At 44.3% G+C, this 22140-nt stretch overlaps 2 protein-coding genes across 3 annotated transcripts in view; both read right to left on the bottom strand.

The window, feature by feature from the left end:
• Window positions 1-1996: 1996 nt before the first annotated feature.
• Window positions 1997-5176, bottom strand: LOC106745460 (nuclear receptor subfamily 2 group E member 1). Its single transcript, XM_014621116.1, has 5 exons — window positions 5020-5176; window positions 4838-4930; window positions 3157-3417; window positions 2737-3045; window positions 1997-2229 (listed from the first exon to the last, which is right to left on the bottom strand). Exons 1-5 carry the CDS (start codon window positions 5174-5176, stop codon window positions 1997-1999), a joined length of 1053 nt encoding a protein of 350 aa, XP_014476602.1.
• An 874-nt stretch (window positions 5177-6050) lies between these two features.
• LOC106747335 (GATA-binding factor A-like) overlaps window positions 6051-22140 on the bottom strand; it is a 69665-nt gene continuing 53575 nt past the window's right edge. The window contains exons 2-6 of one of the 2 annotated variants that reach the window (XM_014624786.1): window positions 12151-12373; window positions 11738-11994; window positions 9532-9704; window positions 8779-9058; window positions 6051-8548 (exon numbers count right to left, since the gene is read on the bottom strand). In XM_014624786.1, the coding sequence (XP_014480272.1) occupies window positions 8229-8548; window positions 8779-9058; window positions 9532-9704; window positions 11738-11994; window positions 12151-12344 (1224 nt within the window). In that variant the 5' untranslated portion in view covers window positions 12345-12373 and the 3' untranslated portion in view covers window positions 6051-8228. The remainder of the gene's footprint in view (window positions 8549-8778; window positions 9059-9531; window positions 9705-11737; window positions 11995-12150; window positions 12374-22140) is intronic. The other variant, XM_014624876.1, reaches the window with a different exon arrangement.

The following is a 22140-nucleotide window of genomic DNA, read 5'->3' as shown; positions in this document are numbered from 1 at the left end:
CAACTATATCCTTTTTTTTATTTTAACCGCAACATTATATATAGTAGTAATAATATATAGTATAACAATATATATGTAAAGTTATTATCACTGACATTAGAACAACTAGAAAATGGTTATTTTCTGTCTTCTATATAATTTTCTTATTATGGTTTATATAAATATATATTTATAGTATTATAGTTACAAATACCAAATATTTTTCTATTAGTGCAAAATCCATGGTATTCTGCTGACTAAGAAAAAAAATTAGTCTCAAATAAAAAATAGATATTCTCATACATAAACAAGAATATTTTAATCTTAGAAGAGAATTATAAGAATATCTCTTCTTGATTTAAGACAAATTTTTTTTGTGTATTATTAACTAAATTTTTTCAGCGACATTTTACCGATTGCAGTGCTTTATTTATAACTGAATTCACCGTTTTTCAATGATAATATATTGAACATACTGATTCCACTTTAGGAAGTAACGATCGATCGATCGATCGATCGTAGTTTTTAGAGTCTTCTCTGAGAAAAGGCCAGGTCCGGATTGTGTATCTTTATTTCATCTTTATTTCGAACCACGATTTGTGTTTACGAGTAACAGTAAACGCTTTTATTGTCACACTTGCGAATCTACGAGATGCGACAATACACACACTCTCTCTCTCTCTCTCTCTCTCTCATTTTCTTATAGGCTCTACGGACATTACTACGCTCGTCCATAGTTATAGCTTCGATGATAAATTCAACGATCAAATCATTAATTGCGCATTTCTCACCGGGTCGGATCTTCGTCGTGCTGTTGGCGAGAATTTCTATGACATTGGAATTATCCATGATCGCCAATTTGGTGCCCAATAAACGACAGTATATAGCGGCTTCCTCCTAGGTGACTCTGGTAAGGTAGAAAGTGTACGTGCGTCGTTGAATCCGCACCCATTTGGAGGGCACAGGTTTTCCAACATCTTCCTTGAAACCTGCCGATGGAAATTCGCCTTATTACTCTCTAAATTTCTTATAGTGTAGTCTCGAAACAAACAGAAAGAGGTAGTATTTTCAAAGCGATCGTGAAAACATTACCACTCGAAATCGCAAGAATGAACGTTTCATTCAAGTTCAGAATGGATTCGGACTCTGTGTGTGTGCGTGTGTGTGTACGGATGAATATTTTAATGGATTAAAGTGAATTTCCCGTGAAAGGAAAGAGAGTTTTACATTCTTACCTGTTCTATATATTATGAGAGAGAGTTTTGCATTCTTACCTGTTCTATATATTTGTTATTGCTGCTTATATTGCATCTCCATCGTGGAGGTAACTAAAATTCGCTATATGGATTTTCGCTTATTTTTTCGATATTACGTTATTATAATTTTGCAACGATACTCACACGTGTTTAGTATTACAACGATGACGATACAAATTAACATGTATATCGGCGAATTTCTTGATATTATCAGAAACTTTAATTACCGCACAGGAGTGATTTATTGGTCGTTGATTTACACATATACTTAAATTAATACACACACACATGTATATTCAAATTAATACATACAGAGTACTTAATCTTTTTCTCAATTCACACAACACACTTAGCTATCCTTCGCATTTGCATTCTAAAACCGGTATGTCGTGTGAAATTTTACGTCGAGTGCGTGCACTTGGCATTAGTTTACAAAGCAGCGTGATTCATAGCGATTTAAGGCGTGATATATGCCCCCGATCGCCAATCGAAATCGATTGACGTGCGTGCAGCGAAGCGTTAAAATTCAATTATCGTTATGCAGCTGAGAATATATTTTTACTATGACATTTTTACATTTACGTCTCAATCGGTTATATAATATTTGAAATAAATAGTGGAAACCCGAATCGAAATTTTCGACTCGGAATTCATATCTGATAATGTGCGTCAAATCGCAATGAATAATCGCGTGAATAACAACGTCGAATCACGTATAATATGCGATAATATTATAATTTTTGACGTCACGCGAGAAAAATTCATCGTACAGACGCGATGACTCTCTCCATGTCCGCATCGTCGATAATTGGTGCGAATAGTTCTCCAGCCAATTCTCGAGGACAGCATCCGGTAAGTATAGGTAAGACAAATAGGATCCTGATCAATTTGGCGTCACGATCGTCTCGATGCTGATGATGCCGAATCAGAGCCTCCATGGCGTTGTCTCTCGCCCGCGACATTATACGAAAGCTGTCCGCGGTATTAGTGATTTCTGTAATTTAAGACGCATATATCTAATCAATCTTTCTTTTTGTGTCATTTTTGTCTCTTTAATCAGGGTGTCTATTGTCTGAAAAAACTTGAAAATTCTCAGGGAATTTTAATGAAAATCAGCGAATTTTAAATGGACATTTACATCTGTAAGCCATATTATTGTTCATAGACAAATATTATGTATTTGATGAAATTTTATATAATAATGCTTTCTTTATTAAGAATAATAACAAAAATAGTTTAGGATTTTTCAATTCTAGTTAATTAATTTTAATTTTAATTAATAAGAAATGAAGCGTTATATAAATCGTAGGCGCGAATTTATTAACATTCTACATATATGTACATTTAAGATTATTTTTAAAATTCTGTTTAAAATACTTTCATTTTACTTGAAATTTTTAACAAATTTCCTAGAAAAGGAGGGAATTCTCCGGGGATTTTTTTCAGGTTTAATAGACACTCTGTTAATCTTCTCATTGTTTCGTGCAATTTTTTCATTTACCGGGTCGACACAGCACGAACGTGTCCAAAATGCACAGTTCGACGTCGTCGAGCTGCAGTTTCGCAATTGCAATGCGCGCCGCGATTAGATAAGCCGATGCACCGTCGTTAGTAGTCGCGTTTTGCCCACGTATATTCATTATGTCGACCGGCCACGTGGCCGCACGCAAAATGAAAAGGGCGGACCAGCCACGACGGAGAATCTTATTTTGCTCTTCCACGTCCAGCACCGAGAAGTCTCGATGTCGACGGGCACTCTGAACGGCAGCCAGGAATATCTGCGCGGAGATCTCATACTGTATGGTCGTTCCTGATGTAACATAAAAAACGTATTTGCTTTATTTATTCCTGGAGAATAAATGTCGCGATAAACATTATCACGATCATCCGGTGTCGTAAATATTCAACGGATGGAAGTTACCAGGCGATATAATCCTCGGTTGTATCTGGCGCGACAAGACGGGAAAGATGATCTCCTCCCTGGTGTCGGACGCTTGTATCGTCTTCATCAGTAAAGTATTGTTCAACGTGGAGTTCTTGAAAGGCAAATACACCTCGGAGCTGTTGAATCGAGCATAGAGAGTTCCCACTGGGTCAACTTTAGGCTTCCAGACGGTGTTAGAATTGTGCGGGCTCGATAGCGCGTTACTTCGAATTCGCGGCCCTCTTTCTTCCTGTACCGCTATAAAAATTTTTAAATCTCGAGAAATTCCGATGCCTTAAAAATTTGAAAAAATTTTGACGCCTTAAAGATTTTTTTTTGTAATTTTAATGCCTTTAAAAATGTATTCGATATTAAAAGTTTGGTATTCCATAAATTATAGAGAATGAAAGGGCGTTCTTTCGTTTGGATTTACGTCAACAATCGTGTGTCCACGCGTGTTTCCGTCTATCTACGAGAGGAACTTTTGTTATACTTGCGTCTATCGTTCGTTATAATCGATATGAGAACGCGTAACGACGACGTCGTCAAACAACTCCACGGGGGGATAGCTTTAACTCTCCGATCAGAGGGTAAGCTTTGTGTACTCAAGAGCTGACCACCGAAGTGACACTCGATGTCGTTTCACGTGACACGTTGTAGCAATAGCTACCGCTAAATTATTTACAAGATTATCCACACGAAAGATGTAACTGCGGCAAACTGCGGTAACTTACTTGTGAATGTGTTTTACAGTTTCCATTATTTTATATGTTTTTTATGAATATTTTACATGACTGTGTGTGCACACATATAGGTTTGATTCATTAAAAATATTCTTATTTTTATTAAATTCGTTTCTGATTAAATATATGACGTTGGCAATTATAAAATACGTATGTTATGTAATTGTGTACAAAATATATTTTGTAGGTTTCATTTTGACAACACGTACGGAGAACACAAATCTTGCTAAAATAGCAAATGTTTGTCAATATAGTGACAGCAAAAAATTTGTTTGGACAGAAAGATTTGTTAAGAATATTAATTGCTATTTGCTGGATATATGGATAATCAATACTCTTAACAAATCTTTCTGTTGTCCAAACAAATTTTTTGCTGTCTAAACAAAATTTTTTTTTGCTCTCACTATATTGACAAATATTTGCTGTTCCAGCAAAATTTGTTTTCTCCGTGCAGATCAAGCAATAAATATATTTTTTGCGAAATAACAGGGAGCATGTTAAATATTAGATTTCATTGTTATTTGTTTTGCTATTTTATCGTAAGTCTGTTGTCAATTAAATTTTCCGGGTAACATTAAAGACACGTGCCTAACACACGCTATTGTTTGCATCTCGTTGAGTTCGTTAGCACTTGCTAGACCCTGCTGTGACTACCCGTCGACGATGACCGTCGCGCATTTCGTGAGATCTTCTCGGAGATATCGCGTCGAAATTAATGAATATTTTACCACGCGTGACAACAAGTGATGTTTAAGTTGATAAAATCTAAATCCGCGTGAGTCGCGAAATTTGCGAAAATTTCGAGAGGTGGAGGAAATTCCATTATTTCGAAGTAGAACGTAAACGCAAGGTAAAAACTTGATAACAAAATTATCCTTCAATACAGTTTATAATGCTTAATTCAGCCAAGCCCGGTGCATTAGATTTCCGCTTACCTGCCGTGTTCATGCCGACGGAGAAACATTTCTTTAGACGACAATGCGGACAGAAATTTCGTGTAGCTTTCGCAACGGTACAAGAGCCCGTAGCTAAAAGATGGCATGCCCAAAATTACGATATCTCTCTCTCTCTTTATATATATATATAGTGTCTTACCTGGATTAAAAAGTGTACCGACCTATACAGGTGAAGAGGGCACCTCGGCGCACAGATCGCTTGAAGAAGCACGAGCAGCCGTCGCAGCAATAAACACCATAATGTTTCCCGTACGATCGGTCGCCGCATACTTTACAGGAAACCGGTGTAGGCAAAGTTCTACCTGTCGCGAGAAACATCATCGTTCGTCAGTTGAAAACGCGAGCAACTCTTATGCCCATTTTACGCGTTACGATTCTTAACGATCGTCCCTCCCTTTTCCCGCGAGATAGCCGTATATTCATATTGTATGTATTCACTATTACGCCACCGGGAGACCGCCGGCTACCGAGAAAGTGAAAAAGATATTTATTTACCCATGTTTTTGTTTACTCTACTTCGCAAGCTTCAGATCGCAATTCGAGCGTGACCTCCGTGAAGACAGACCGCGCGGCGACGCTTCGTCGTTGATCGCGAGCGATTCGAGCGATAGTGTCCGACCACGTCCGCAGGTGAGAACGAACTCTACTGCGATGTGAAACGTACCCCTTATCCAACGAAGGTTCATGGAGACGGGGCGGTGAAATCGGATTTGTACGACCTGTCACTCCGAACGTCAGAATGCGGAAGGATAATATTTGCGGTGGACTGGTCGAGTGTGACACCGTTCTTCGATCGTCAAATTATTTCAGAATAGGCCGCAGAAAGAGACGGTGGCGAGATGTGCTGTTGAGTCTACGGTGGCGAGGAAGGCCGAGATTGGCGCGGTTTTTAATTAGCGTTAAATACGATCGTCCGAAATTTGTTGGCAAAAGCGAAAGAAAAGCGCCGTGTTCGATGATTTAATTAATACCGCTAACCGTAATAAGGTAGAATTGTGATATTTTTTTTTTTTTAAAGGTCTTAGTCTTAATTTCTTCTTCTTTTTTTTCACAATGTTTCGTTTGATGTTACGTGGACGCGCGAAAATACGCTAAGCAAAAATTCACGGAAAATTCAACGCTGTTGCTCTCGCGTGTATTCGTGATCCGTCGCGAATTTCAATCAACAAGAAGGTGATTTCAGCTTCTTTTTTTATTTATCAGTGATACAATCAGGCGTGAAAAACGCCTCTGACTTTACACAAATGATATCAAGTACTTTTCGTCGTTGTACAAGGTGGTTTGTAGTTATCCTCGTCACTTTTGAATATGTACAAATAAACCGATTTGCCTTCTCAAGCAATATCGCTACAATTTATGTGTTACGTCACCACGTTATCGTTATGCTCACTGTTATCGCATCGATAACTTATTTATTCATATTCAAAAGTTTAAAGGGTATTTTATCGCAATGGTGCAGTGCGAATCGGTGATTTATGCTTTCTATTCGTTATTGATTTTTATTGAGTCACCAGATTATTCCGAATGAGACATCTCTTCCCTCACGGCTCACGGGGGGAAAACACAGTTTCTGCCTATCTTAACCGATAGTAAAAATCATCTTCTTTATTGCGAGTCGCAAAAATAGTTAATACAGGAACTATACATAAAAAGTTCGTTCTCTCAGTTAACGTTAACTAAACGTATGTTTCAGGGAACCATAGCAACCGAGGCCCTGGGGGCCTCGAGTCAATAAATTATAAAGATGGCTCATCTTCATCGTCATCATCGTCATCATCATAATCATCTTCCTCTTGTCGTTTGCGGCTAGGTACGTCGGGGGTGGCTCACGTCATTCGCCTCTTCTTCTGTCGGGGTGAGTCCTTACGATATTTGTGCGAAGGTTAATGTTACAAGTCCGATAAAATATTGCTGTGCCTCGAGAAATCTTTCGCTTTGCCTCTACTTTGCGACTGAAAATCCGCATCTATCTATCCCGTATCTCGGTGAGCTTATATCAATTTAACGTCTACATCGTGTACATCCGCGAGATCAGATAAGTAGTAAGTAAACAACCGTACATTTTTTGGCCGTCTAAGAGAAGTAATTCCAACGAAATGATTCAGCGTATGTTTCGGCCGATCATTTCGAGGGCGGTTATCGCGAGCATCCGATTCGGTGATTACTACATCAAATAAATCGTCGAGATCGCCGAGGGGCCGAAACGGTCGGATTTATATTTCTAAAAACTGCGGTGTGTTTCACCGTTGTAAGGATTATTTATTTACAATTAAGTACTTCGCGTGCGAGCGTTTGCCGCGTAACGGCAAATAATAATCGTGCTGGGGAATCGGCGTAGGCGGGGACGTTGACTATTTCGACACGTAACTGACACGGAGGCATCTTTCCCATTTATATATTTATCGATACGTTGAAACGCTATTACGTGTGAGGAATACGGCGTGATGAAGAAGTGCGATGCTCCATTGTTCTTTAAACGCAACAGGAGAAAAAGAAGTACAATATTATTTCCACTCGTATCGATTCGTTTCCTTTTTTCCTTTCTCTTTCGCTGACACGCGGCCTACCGATAATCCGCCGTTTCCGTTACCTTCGCGCGTCGTGTCTTCGTTAAATCGGGAAGCACTCTTGCATGAATTATATTATTTTCTCGTAATTCGGCTATTTACATGTGTCGGGCTATACTCGAGCGGGGACGCAAGAGAGCGCGCAGTTAAGCATGCAAATGTGCCGCGTCGCAACGCGTAAAATGTTAAACGTCCCGTTCCTTTCGCCATATTTTTATAGCTCCGTCCGATTTCCTCGCGAGTCGTTAAACCAGCCGCGCGAGCGAACGTCCTTCTTCCGTAATTTCTACAATCCCTGTCATTGACTAGAGATCCAGCTTCCCCCCGATTAGGATAGCGTGTCCTTCGACGACATGTTCAAATCCGACATCGAGGCACACCGACGCATCTTCCTCCTCCGCCGTTTCTCGCCGAACACACATCCGAAAACACATCCGTGTGCCCGCGTAGATTCCTCTTTCGTGTCTCAATTATCCCCCCCGTAGAATCGAGAAAAACACTTTCTCGCGATCAACATTTCTCTCCGAATTTCGAAACAGTTCGCACGTCCGTCACCTATCCGGAAGAACCGTCCTTCCACTCGTCAGAGAAGTGTCTCGAGCACTCCAAGTGCCGCTCGCCCTTTCCTCTTGATTCCTCATTACGAGGGCCGGTGACCCGAGGACACCAGCTTCCGCGACGCCCGTTCTTGACTAGTCTCGTGCCGCGGGCGAGTCTTCCTCACCTTGGTCTCGACGTGTCCGGGCCGTCATCGAGACTCGTCCTCAGGATGATTTCGGTAGACTTCCGATTCGTCGAGCGATTTATGAGGACGCGAGCAGTTTCGCCGCCGCGGTGACGTGGTGCTGATGATGATAGGGCGCCTCTTGGGCGCTGTAGTAGCTCTGCTGCTGATGCTCGCTGCTGGCGGCGAGCTGGTGAGGGTGCTGGTAGTAGGACGCGTACGGCTGGCCGACGACGCCGTCGCAGCTGCGCGGCTCCGTTTTCACGGCGGGCACGCTCCCGGTGGCTAACAGCGAGGTGTGACCGAGGTAGACTGGTCGGTCGGTCGACGTCGACGAACCCGACGACTTCGTCACCTCGATCTGATGCTGCTGCTGCTGTTGCTGATTGCTCTTTAAGTCTGTGACGGATAATATGACTTTAATTTGGTATTTGAGCCTTTAATTTGATGTTTTATATTCGATATTTCGCGACGTGGCGTAATAATTGATAAGTAAAATGACCTACATAGGCCTAGATTGGAAAAGGAAATTGCTGGATTCAAGTAAATAGTTGTTAGATGCGTTTCGCGATTTTGTTATCGTGTTTTTCTCGTAAATAAACGCGGAAACAAATGTAACTTGCGCCAACCCGTGGAGGGAGAGGATGTGGTCGAAGCGCTGGTCTCGTGGTCTCCTGTGGACGATCTTGCGTTCGGCTCCGGGGTTTTCTTCGGTTTCCTCTTCCTCGTCTGTATGCCGTCCTTGCGCATGGCCAACGGCCTGTTGACCCCGTGCAACTTGAAGTACAACCCGCAGGCGTTGCACACCGGCTCGCCGTCGTTGTTGCGCCTCCACAAGGTGGTGGTGCGGGTGCCACAGTTCGTGCAACAGAGCCCGAGTCGCCTCGTCGCGGTCTGAAATTCCGACATCTGTCCCATTTGTAACGCATGCTGTGATACGGCTCGAATCACGTAAACGTAATCTCAGACAGGATGTTCTAAGTAGGACTGATAGAAATCTATTTTAGGGCGAGAGGCGTGAATTTATCTCAGTAGAGAAAAATTCAGCGAAATTTCTCGTACACATCCCACGGCAGGTACATTTCCGAAAAAAGTTCCGAAATTCGAAAAATAGGACAACATCCCGCAAAAGTCGTAATCCTGAAAAGTAAACACCGGAAATACCAATCTCAAACATGCAATCATTCCGAAATATCGTCCCGGTACTCAATTTTCGCGATTCTGATTTTCCGGGATAATTGAATGCTTTCAATATTTCGGAAGATTGTCTCAGTTTTCGGAATTGTGACCTTTTGGGATGTCGTCCCTTCCGAATTTCTTCGAGCGCGAGAAAAAATGAAGATAGAGTGTGGTTACGAACGATCATTTGTGGAGGAACTTACCAGGCGTTTCGAGGGCTTGATGAGCGGCCTGTTCATGCCGTTCATCTTGTGATAAAGTCCGCATGCGTTACAGAGATAATGACCGGTGCCGTCCCTTCGCCAGAGCGGCGTCGATATCGCTCCGCAGTTGACGCATTCGCGACCCTCGCCGAATGGGAACTCCATCGCGGTGTCTGCAATCGTTATTTTCATCGTTCGATTAACGACCGACACCAACGGCCGATTATCTCTCATTCACAGTAGTTTTTACACGGCTTACAACGCGAAGGAAACCTCAAACCGTATATTAGAGTTGTGGCACACAGACGAACAGCAGCGGTAAGATTTAAAGGAATACCACACTCGGAAACTTCGCCAAATATTGATTTTTTCTCCCAAGTTTACGTTGTATTGGCTGGCACAGAATGACAAATGCTTTTACGTAGTAGAAGTAAGCGCGGAAATGAGTAATGTGGCGAAAAGGATGAACATTTTCAGAATTGCCGTATCTAGCTGTCAAGCTAGCAATCGACGTCAGATTTATTTTCCGCGACTCCGCTCGCATCCGTGAATCGGCGACGGGGGGATCGCGTTTTTGTGCTTTCGCGGTGAGCCGACCGGGATAAGACCGCTCTTAACGTGCTCTTATCTCTCGAGTCTCTCGAGGTCTGCCGTAGTGGGGTTTAGACAGCGCGCACCGCCGGCGGAGAATGCCGCGTGACCGACGGTTCCCGCACTCCCGGAGAAAGCATCCGCGCCGTTCTGAACCGATTCCCGGCGCTGCGCCGTAAAACACTTGACCGCGGGATCGACCGATCCGGCTCGCTTCAAAGGCGCCGCTATCACTTATCCATCGCACATGGCCCGCCGCGTGCATTCGTCGACGAGACCGTCCGCGAGGAAAGTTCCTTTCTCCCCGCGTTTTCCCTGCCCGCCGACGGCGCGAGCTTATCGGCCGCTCCTTTCCGCGCGCTTTAAGGATTTTCCGCAGATTGTAAATCGCCGATGTCGGACGGTGAGCGAAAAATCCACGAGTGAGAATTGATGCGGAATCGGGCGTCGATGACTCCCCAATCGACGGCGGCAAACGGAAATAGGCTCGCCAAGAGCGGAAGCGTAAAGATTAAGGGTAATAATGTCTTCTTCCCGAGAAGACTCCCCCGATGTTAAACCTTGAATTCTGCGACACAGTAAGGAGCTAAGCAAAATAGGCTCGATTTCGTAATTCTAACGATATAGTTGATTTTTCTTTCGGCCCTTACGACGTCTTAAATCCCCACTTTCGCTGTTTAAGTGCCATGGTAGCGTTAAAATTAAATCTGCATTTGTATAATCCAAGGTTATATATTTATATAATTCAAGAGAGAAATAAATAGTGTATTATAAGTGTATTCGTCAAAGTAGATTTTTATTATTCTGCAGGCCATCTGAGTAAAAATCAATTATTCTTAAAAACGCCAAAGTAGCATCAAAATTTCGACTCGAGTCGACATTCAAATTTCGAATATTTCGGAAGATCTGGAGTCTCACAGGGGTCTGAGATTGATATTTCTCGGTCAAGCGACTTTTTTGAAAACACTTTCGAGGCCTCGGCTTACCGAAATTCGAAAACTCGAAGTTTCCATCGAAGCTTCGAAATTGTGCAAGATTAATGGTCTGAGTAAAAAACGACGGCCTGCTTGGAAATTCCACGGGTACCCTCTCGCAGCTCGTCGTTCGTGATATCGTCTGCGGTCTCGATAAACTAATCGGCATGGCGTAGGAAATTACATGCCTCCACCGCCGTATCTTATCGCCGCGGTGTACGGGTAGTTCACATAACTTTCGTTTGTTTATCATCGCGACTTCACGCATGATGCACGCCAACGAAGCGCGGTACGCTCGAGTGGCGACGGATATCCGCGTGGCGGGCAGGTAGCGTTCGAGTGTTCGAGGTTCCTCATCGGTTCGGCCGAGTGTCTGGAGATCCCTATCGTCTCAAGTGTCATTCGGAATACACACAGACGTGTGTGAGCAGAGTTATTCTTGCCAATGCGCATTTATTTCCGCAATTACCCGAAATTCTATCCCTACATTGAGTCTCCAAGTGGAGAAAACGGAAATAACTTGTTATTCATCAAAGAGGAGACCCAACGAAGACTCAATGTAGAAGGAAAATTCCGACTTGGGGACACCCGAGGTGCCTCGAGGCCGTCGTGAATCTGAATGGTGAAACTGGTGTACGAACCATAAGGCGACGCGCGCTGGAAGCCGGCGCCGTCGTAGGCCCGCCAGGACGACATCATCGCGACGTTCTGGGCGTAGAACGGTGCTGCCGCGGCTGCGGCGAGGGAGGAGTGAGGATGCGCCGTGTGCGGGTGTCCTGCGTGCGGATGACCGTGTCCCGCGTGCGGCCCCATCGCCGCTGCGGTGCCGCTCGTGTGGCTGGCGAGCGCGTGATGCGCGTACGTCTCCACCCCGTGCTGCCAGGATGTCGTCTTTTCCCTTGGATCGGAACGTCTCGCGTTAGTTCCTTCGCTCACGGCGCGCAAAATCCCGTAAGGATCGCAATAATCCACCCACGACCGGCGAACCGTTCGACTCGAGACCTTTTATGCGGTTATTGTGCAAGAGTTTCGTACGGAAAAGTAGATTACGTACCATGCGGGCGAGGCCGAAGTGGGGAAAGAATGATATTGCGCCGCCGTGGCTGCGGATGGAATCGCCGGCCTGGACGAAGGAACGTAGACGGGCGCCTGGAGCTGCTGCCCGTGTTGCTGCTGCTGCTGCTGCTGGGACTGTTGCTGGTAGTCGGAACCTGCGCCGTACCCGCCACTTCCGCCCCCGTGGAACATCCTCCCCGAGAGCGCTACCACCACGACATCTGCCGCAGGAACGGAATACATTTCTTCTCAATTTTCAAGTGACACGATGAAGGGTGACGATAGATGTACAGGCAGGAACGAGTGTGTTTTCAGTGTCACATTAAAGAATTCACTCTGATGTATACTGAAATTTTGTATTACTTTAACATAGGGAATATATTAATTTAGCATTATATTTGTCTACTTTTCAATACATTTCCCGTGTTAAAATAACGGAAAACATTTCAATATACCATTTATAACGCAAAATATTTTACATGCATATCGCTGCTACTATTTTTGGGGGATTAAAACCAGAAGAGGATATAGTTGAGGCCGAAAACGACTGTAATCTCAATGGTATTTCTCTGAGTGCATCAAGTCGCCCTTTGATCGGTCGCGCGGAAAAGTGCGAGCTCGGCTCGCGATTTAATGATCTCACGGACGTTATAATGAAACAATGACGAGACGCGGGGCTCACCTTGATACGGATGAATAATCGTGCCACTCGATGCGCCGGCATCGACACACTGAGAGGCAAGGCAAGGCGCGAGGCGGCACTCAATTTCCGCGGCTAAAGAGTTACCGTTGGCAATCTCATTTCGCTACCGCGCAAAGATATATCGCCGACAGAGTCGCCCGGTAATAATATAGAAGCGGTAATAATACATCCTCCCGGGGCAGATAATGCTAATGGTCTCTTTAGCCGATAACCAACCGGACACATTGAGGTACCGCGAGCGTCATGTAGAACGAAGGTGCGCGACGCCGCGTGGGCCGCCCGTGAGAGAGACACCAAGGATGCTCGTGAAAAAACCATTCGAGTCTCTCCCGTCGACGGCTGGCTCTTCTCTCTCCCTTTCTCGTCCGTTCGTACGAGAAAACGTGATTGCAGGCCGGAAAATCAAAAGTCTCTCGACCGACGCGAGAATAACTGCGAAATTCCGTGTGAGGTTTACGGTGAAATTAATGAGCGCGTAGAAACCATGAGGGGGAGTCAAGGTCAACGGAGAAAAATAGTTTCGCTGCTGCAGCAAAATCACATCGTTGTTTATATGTATGTCCATTGCAAGCGATAAAAGTGCATCAACAGTTTGCATCTGTTGGCATAGTCAAATCGGTGAATTATTCGTAATTAGAGCGGAACAAAAGTTTTGTTGCCGGGATAAACGAATTCAAGACAAATTGAATTTCAATGCTATCTTCAACAACCTATTTTGACATTGAAACAGTGAAAACGGAGATTTGAGACACCTTCAGGGTCAAAGCAGGTTATATTATGTTAGTAGAATTGAAATTGAATGTACCAGGTGTAGAAGTATGAAACCGGAATTTCCCTATAGATGCTAGCCATCAGTTTAGGGACCGTAAGACCGCTTCTGCAGCGCCATCATCTCCCTCTAACAGCTGACGAAGATTTTCAACACACAACAACCCAAGTTCCATACACCGGTATATTTTTCTATAACCTTAAACATGTCGAGTTTTGTGCCTACGAACTACGATTTGCGGACAGCATTGGTTTTTTGTTATCGTTTGAAGAAAACTGCTGCGCATCGAATGCTTGTCGAAGCTTACGGTGAACATGCTCTTGGTAAAACACAGTGTTTCGAGTGGGTCAAAAAATTCAAAAGTGGTGATTTTGACGTGAGAAACCACCGAAAAAGTTGGCGGACAACGAATTGCAAGCCTTATTGGATGAAGATGATATTCAAACTCAACAAGAACTCGCGGATGAATTGAATGTGACGCAGAAAGCTGTCTCAATTCGTTTGAAAGCCATGGAAAAGATTCAGAAAGTGGGAAAATGGGTTCCGCATGAACTGAATGAAATACAGCAAGAAAATCGAAAAACCACTTGTGAAATGCTGCTCGACAGATACGAAAGAAAGTCCATCGTATCATGACAGGTGATGAAAAATGGATATATTTTGAGAATCCTAAGCGTCAGAAATCATGGGTGAATCCAGGCGAACCATCGACATCCACTGCAATCGCTTTGGAAAGAAGACAATGCTCTGTGTTTTGTGGGATCAGAAGGGTGTAATCTATTATGATCTGCTAAAACCTGGTGAAACCGTTAACACTGATCGCTACCAATAGCAAATGATCGATTTAAATCGCGTGAAAAACCACCGGAATATGGCAACACAAAGTCATTTTGCTCCATGATAATGCCCCATCACACACAGCAAAACGGGTCAGGGAAACGAAGGATCGAGGCGTTCAGTTGGGAAATACTAACGCATGCGACTTATTCTCCAGACTTGGCTCCGTCCGATTATCATCTATTCGCATCAATGGGACACGCTCTCGCTGAACAACGCTTCGCATGAAAATGTACGAAAATGGCTCGATAGCTGATTCGCTTCAAAAGAAGAAATGTTTTTTTGGCGTGGCATTCATAAACTGCCGGAGAGGCTGGAAAAATGTATAAATAGTAATGGACATTATTTTGAATAAAATCTTTTTTATCATTTTCAAACAACAGACGTGTAATTTTTACAAAAAAATTCCGGTTTCATACTTCTACACCTGGTATCTTAGCTTCTATTATGTTGTAGAAATAAAGGTTTAACATAAAGCCGAAATTTCGACTCGGGTCGAAATTTTTGTTCTATATTAAATTTACATGGAGAAAATATTGTAATGAAAATTACCACAAAATTTTGTAACGCTGGACCATGTTGGAATTATGACTGAAATTATTATGTGCGTTGTAATCTTTAGTGATGTGCACACACATAAAATACATCATTAAATACATCATTAAATATTACAACACGTATCATAATTTCAATATGGTCCAGCGTTACAAAATTTTGTGGTAATTTTCATTACAATATTTTCTCCATGTAAATTTAATATAGAACAAAAATTTCGACCCGAGTCGAAATTTCGGCTTTATGTTAAACCTTTATTTCTACAACATAATAGAAGCTAAGATACCAGGTGTAGAAGTATGAAACCGGAATTTTTTTGTAAAAATTACACGTCTGTTGTTTGAAAATGATAAAAAAGATTTTATTCAAAATAATGTCCATTACTATTTATACATTTTTCCAGCGTTACAAAATCTTGTGGTAATTTTCATTACAATATTTTCTCCGTATATTTGGTTCTGCATTAAATTCTTCATTAAGTCTTATATTGTGCTCCTTTGATACTACAGATAGGAAGTTATTTTCATTTTCTCTCCTCGCAGACTTGGCGTAAAGTTGAAAATTTCACCCCCGGGAGGTCTAAATATCCTTTGTAGCGCTAATTGAACTCCCTTGATGCTACAAGTGGGAAATTATTTCCGTTTTCTCCACTTGAAGACTTTATGTTGAACCAAGTAAATTTAACGCAGGATTAAAATTTCGACTCGATTCGCTCTCACAATAATTACGGCAATTACGGTCAAATAGGCGATTTCCATTCGCGCGCGCATATGTCAAGCCTGCCGTTGCGCGATTTTACGGTGCGGTATGGACTTTACGACGATATTCGCCATTACCGGCGTTACTTCGCGGCATGCCGAGAATTTATCTCACGGTATTGTTAGAAACGAAAACGGCACACACGTGGTCCGCGATACATATATCGGTATCTCTCTCGTCGCGCAAGCGGCACCGCGACCATTTCGGTACGTGAGTCCTGCACCGCCCACGAGTCTCATTGTCAGGATACGCATCTCCTTGAGAATAGCCGCGCAGTCTCGCCATATCTATGCATTCCATTTGAGCACGATGCATGGAACACGCTGTGTTGTGCATCGCGAAATTTAGAGGATGCGCACACTCCGTCGAGGGTAAGACTCGCTCATGGCCCTTTGTCCTGCGAGCGGCGGAACGCACGTTTGACTTTTACTTCTCACCTACACCTCGGCCTACGTGCTTTTTGACTACGTCGAATAATTCTCCCCTTATTTTTATCGCTTCGTCTGAATTATCGTCGCGGTGCTTCTTAGATCTCTCTTCCTTTCTCTCTTTCTCTCACTCTCTCTCTCTCTCTCTCTCTCTCTCCCGTGGGACGCGAAACGAAAGTGACCGTTGCGTTGCAGCGTAACATTGATACTCGGTACCGAGGAAGTAAAAGTATCGATACCTGACGAAATTTAAGCATCCCCAAGCGCGAGATAACCCCGGCTACGGGGTGAGTAGATATTGAATTCCCATACGCGCCGCGCCGCCCACGGTCGTGCCATTGTCTGGGACGCGGAACGTTCCCCGGTGAAGCGACCGGAGAGAGCGCCGCCATGGTCGTCGGCACGTTCCATGAGTCGGCCCTCCGCAACGGGTCCAGGAACCAGCCTCCGAAGAGCGGAGGGCAGGTAATTTATGGCCGACGTATAGCTCGCGCGCCAGAGGAGAGAGCACCGTGTGGTGCATCTGCGCGCGACGGGGGGAGAGAGAGAGAAGGGAAAGGCATTTATTAACATTTTAGAATAAACTCCCGGAGGATCTATATTCCCGTTACGAGTCTCCTTTGTGCACTCACACACGCTTTCCGGTCCCCTCTCTCTCTCTCTCTCTTTCAAAGTATAATTTTATCGAGGAGTGTCTTTTTTATTTCCTCCTTGGTTTCCCCCGGAGTTCTTATAGAGATCTCCTTGATTATTTTTCTCCGTTAAGATATAATTCGTAGTTAATTCTCCTCCAGTTCGGGGCTAGTTCGTAGGGTTGAACGCACGGTCGCGCGCAAAGTGGGGGGAGGTGTTCGGTCGATGAAGGCTGAGGAGAAACGGAGACAGAGAGAAGCGCGGCGGTACGAAAGAAAGGGGAATCGCCGTGTGCCGCGGAGAGGGGATCGAATGATAGTCCACGTGTCGGAGTGAGAGAAACGCAGGCTGAATAAAGGCGTCCGACACGCGGGAGAGAGAGAGAGGCACGGAGACGCGCAGACGCGTCTCCACCTTCGGCGCTCGAGACTCCGACCGTGTGGAATCGGGGATACCGATAGCGGCCATTGCGGCCACGAATGAGCCACGTGTAGGCGGGTCCAAAGCTTTCGTATACTCACGCACACGTACGCGGGTGAACCCGGGTGCCGACGTGGTACCGCGCGAGCGAGCGAGCACACACGCGACCCTGCGGCTAATTTGCCGCACGGCTAAGTGGATGAAGATTGATCGGCTCGGGTTTGATTGGGGGTTGCTGCACAAAGCGACAATCAGCCGCTGGGCGTATCATAATGTATCCACTGTTATTCCTCGTTAGGCCTTTTATCTGAGTAACAGGGCTCAAACTTCGGGTTTGGAAATTTACCTCAAACCATCCGGAATCGATGTTTTGATGCGATCTACTTTGGCGATCTTGAAGACGGTTAACTCGTATTTAAATGACGAGTCAAATCTGTTGACTAGCAAAACCCATTTCGGCGATATTACACTCGTTAACTCCTCTTTTGGATCTTTCATTTTACAGATTTTATTCTAATACTACGTTAAAGCTAGAAATACTCTCGATTGTTCACTCTCTCTCTCTCTCTCTCTCTCTCTCTCTCTCTCTCTCTCTATCGATTGTTAAATGTAGAACTAAAATTTCAACTCAGATATAATAACACTTACTAAAAAATGGCTCCTCTGACTACATTTTTTTCACTTTTGCGATTATTACAAATACCTTACGAATTATATATTACGAATATGAATTTCTCAGTGTATAAAGAAACGAGCTAAAAAGAGGACAAATGGAAATTTAAGGTGTCATCATGGTCATCAGAGTGGGAGTAAATTTTACCATTATCAGAATCTATTTTGCTATCTCGGCTCTTACCGTGTTGTTGAATTAGAAGTACAAGACAGATCCAAAATTTCGACTGGGTACGGCAGTTCGCTGGGCCAGTGGAACCAGTTAAATCCCGAAGTCACGGGCAATTAGAGCGGAGTGTTCGCGATCGTAGCGGCGTGCAACGTGTGTCGCATTTGATCGACGTACTGAACCCGACGAGGATTGAGAACGTTCGCGAGCCATTAAATTATGTTATTATTGACGGCGATAAAACGAACCGGGGTCGCGCTCTCTCGGTATCCCGGCGACTGTTATTCACTTGTCGTCGTAAATTAAATATCTGGTGCCCCCAGCTACCGGAATTGCATTCGTAGCGTAGTACACGTTGCTCGCGTCGCGGTGTTACGGGGGGAGGAGAGGAGAGTCGAGCGGAGGCTACCAGCCCGCATGAAATTCCGGTGCGAGTAACTGTAATCAGCATAGTAATATATCGCGCCGATTAGATAATGGACTGGTTCGTGCGTGGCGTGTAAAAGTTGAGCCGTGCACGCTTTTGAGTCCACCCCGGCTTTCTGGGAACCGCGTCTGTTCGCGAGATCTCGGGATCGCCGACTCTGCTCGGTTCAAATTAACAACTCACGGGATATTACGACGCGGTGCATTCGTGTCTCACTCGTTTTTCACACCGGCAACACCGGGTACGCTGGATGGAAAAACTGACGGTCTGCGAGTGAACGCGAACGATGCGAGATCGATCGTTCGTTTATAATCGTCCTCTGCGCGCGATCGCCGCGTGCAGTTTGGATTTTTCCCAGCCCGTCGCGCTCGATAATGCTCGATTTTTCGAATTGCCGTTAACGACGTTACAGCGTCCGACGGAGCGTGACAAGCGGGAGCTTATCTCGATTCGCGATAGAAAAATCACGTATATACCACGCGCACCGTAACGGCAGCGGTAAAATTAACATAACTTATCGGCATCGGTGGTTATTTGATTTCGTGCGACAGCCTGTGCATTGTGAGAAAGCGCGCAACCTTGTAAATCTGACAAAATCAATTTATCCTCCTACCTTGACGGTGATAAGAGGAACGTGACGAACGTCGTTATCAGCGTGTGCCAATATCAAGTGTCCGGCCGTTTGTTGCCTATTAAAATAATTTACTGATACTCATCGCGCGTTAACAGAACACCCCGGGTGCACTCACGCGCGTTGTTGATCACTGACCTACGAGCATTGCGATCGCCGGTGTCGCACCGCGGGCAACGCGGTTTCTCGCAAGTCCCGGAATTCATTTCGCTCGCCAGCCGATTAATACTTTCACCCCACTGCCGTATTATCACACATCAACGATACATATATATATATATATATGTAAAATAAGAAAGAGAGAAAAAGAAACCAAAGCGCTCTCGAAATATATCGTTGCCTTCCACGAGGCATTTTATTATTCATCAAGCCTCGCGCGGCATTATCGGCGTGAAAGGCGGCAAGGCATGTGTCACGCGATCCGATGAAAGCTAATTTATTATCAGGTGCGTCGCGTGATCCTTTCGCCTTCGCTATGATTAACATCGCGCCTATTGTTGAATTGAATATTACATACTGTTCTCAGACCGATCGCGATAAGATGGAGAAGTGGGCGCTAGTAAGAATTGTTATTAAAATTTCTAACACTGAATTATATCGGAATTATTACGCGTGTTGTAATTTTCAGTGATGTGACATACGTCACTAAAGATTACCAACGTATATTATAATTTCAGTCATAATTCCGGCTTGGTCCAGCATTACAAAATTTTCTGGTAATTTTTACTACAATGTTTTGCCCGTGTAGGAAACGAGGGGGAGAGAGAGAGAGAGAGAGTTAATTAATATCCTGGAATATTAAAATCCTCTGAGTTTACGGGAAGAGATATTAGAAGTGAAATGCTTGAGTAAAGTTTTGCAAGATAACAAATGTAATTAACGGAAAATGTGGTGGTTTACAGCAAGCCATATACATGCATTTGAGTAGTAGACAATCAGAAAAATGACAATCAAGCAAGTAAAAGACAGCAGATAAGCGAATGTACTCCTTTAGCATACGTTAAGTGTGAGCGAATGAATAGGCCTGCTGCGCGCACAAACCGAGCGAGGGAAATAAAACTTTATATATTGGGAAAGAAAAGTAACGCACACAAGGACGCTTGAGAATAAAGTAAGACGTTTAGAACCAAAATAATACAATAGCAAGAAAAAAAAAAGCAAAACCAAAAAACGCAGCGGGTTGTTCAGAGACATAAACCATGGAGTATGTAATAAAATTATGCGATAGAGATAACAAATAAAGTGCAAATATAATAAGAAAGCACCATATTTTAGTAAAAAGTACGCAAGCATCATGAAAATATGAGCAGATCGCTCTTTTGCGAACGTTAGATAAAGAATATGATATGAAGGTCCGCTTTGGTGAAGTACCAGTAAGAGAGAGAGAGAGAGAGAGAGAGGAAAAGAGAAAAGAGAGTTTTTATCAATAGTCACCGATCGTTATTTTATGTACATGCGGGCATAAGTGAAACCGACATTCTTGCCTCGGGGTAGGCTGTCGTGGTCGCCTCTCGTTGAAGCCGTCGATGCTTTCAGCGCACACAACTCTATCGCGTCGCTATCGTTATCGCCGACGGCAGAAAAAGGAGCGGAAAGGGGCGGGGGGACAGATATCACCGCTAATGGATACGTTTAAGGATGCGCTCCCGCAGGTGCGGATGCGATTACGTTTCGCCGGGCTCGTTAATACGTATGCACGCATGCACGCACGCACGCACGCACGCACGCACGCCTATTACAGCGATAATAGCGCGCCGTAATTATATCGGCCGCGAATGCGCGTACTCCCGCATTATTGCCTTTATTAACGTGATTATGATTTATGGCGCGAGATTAACATTAGTGGCCAATGAGTGATAATCCTGTCCGCGGCGTACAAATTACACACTCGCCGGCGCAGCGGCGTACAGGCGGCGCTGATTTGCAACGCGGCCGCAAAGTTGCAGCCGCGAACGGGCGCGCGTTCGGCGTCGTGATAAAACGCGCACGCTTCATTAGCGCGCGCGAATTGCATATTTAAACGACGATACGCCGGCGTTCGCGCGACGTTTACCACCGGTCTCATTGTGTCGCGTTATTGTCGCGGCCGTTGCTTCTCGATACGTCCGATTGCCACTCGTCAACTTGACTCGCCGGTGTCCCGTATTTACGATCGCGAATACTTGCGAGAGACTTGCAGCGCGGCCTAACCGCTCGATCACCGCTGCGAGCGGGGTAATTTACGCTGGTGTAAATCAGCGTATATCGATCGTGGCTGTAAGTCACCGAACGTACGTTTACATAAAGACTGTTGACGGACGCGTTTAAACACATATTAAAGCAATGAAGCACGGTGAATAACGAGCGCGTAATCTCACTTGCAAAACGGACAGGATAACGACTGAGATTTTCTGATTAGTGCCCCCAGGTGCAAAAAGAGAGATTATTGCAAAAAAGCGGCTTCGATCGGCCATTTGATCGCACGATTTAAGCACTGTTTTATAGTGTCGGTGATTTTATGGTCGCTACCGGCCATATATCAGGTTGTTACAAAGGTTCTGTCAGTTTTTTTTATCAAATTTCAGACACACACCACGAAAGAAAGAACAAATTCGCTCGGCAGAATATTTTCTATCTTGGCAACGAAATTGTTTCCGCTGTGATATTACGAATAATTCACTGATTAGGCTGTGCCAATTAAATTTTATCGCTGTCGCAACGAATATTTGGTATTAGCAACGACGGTTTCGCTACAAAGTGAAATTATTTTTCTCCGTGCAGGACTCTATGACGTACCGATCAAATCGTGATCGGAGTTATGTTTGCATATGTGAGCGTATTGATTCGACGCGATATCTTTCGCATGACCGATGCTAATTTATCGCGATGCGAAAAAGCGCGCGGGCGCAATTAAGCGCAGCGCACAATTACGAACTCTTTGGCTTGCGATTGTGGCTCATTCGCTTTTTCTCTCTTCCCATCTCTTTTTCTTTCTTTCTCTCTCTC

The sequence above is a fragment of the Dinoponera quadriceps genome, unplaced genomic scaffold, assembly GCF_001313825.1.
Source record: "Dinoponera quadriceps isolate SergipeBrazil2010 unplaced genomic scaffold, ASM131382v1 scaffold106, whole genome shotgun sequence".
Classification (NCBI taxonomy): domain Eukaryota; kingdom Metazoa; phylum Arthropoda; class Insecta; order Hymenoptera; family Formicidae; genus Dinoponera; species Dinoponera quadriceps.
The sequence above is the reverse complement of the archived record's forward strand: the minus strand, read 5'-3'. Positions and strand labels throughout refer to the sequence as shown.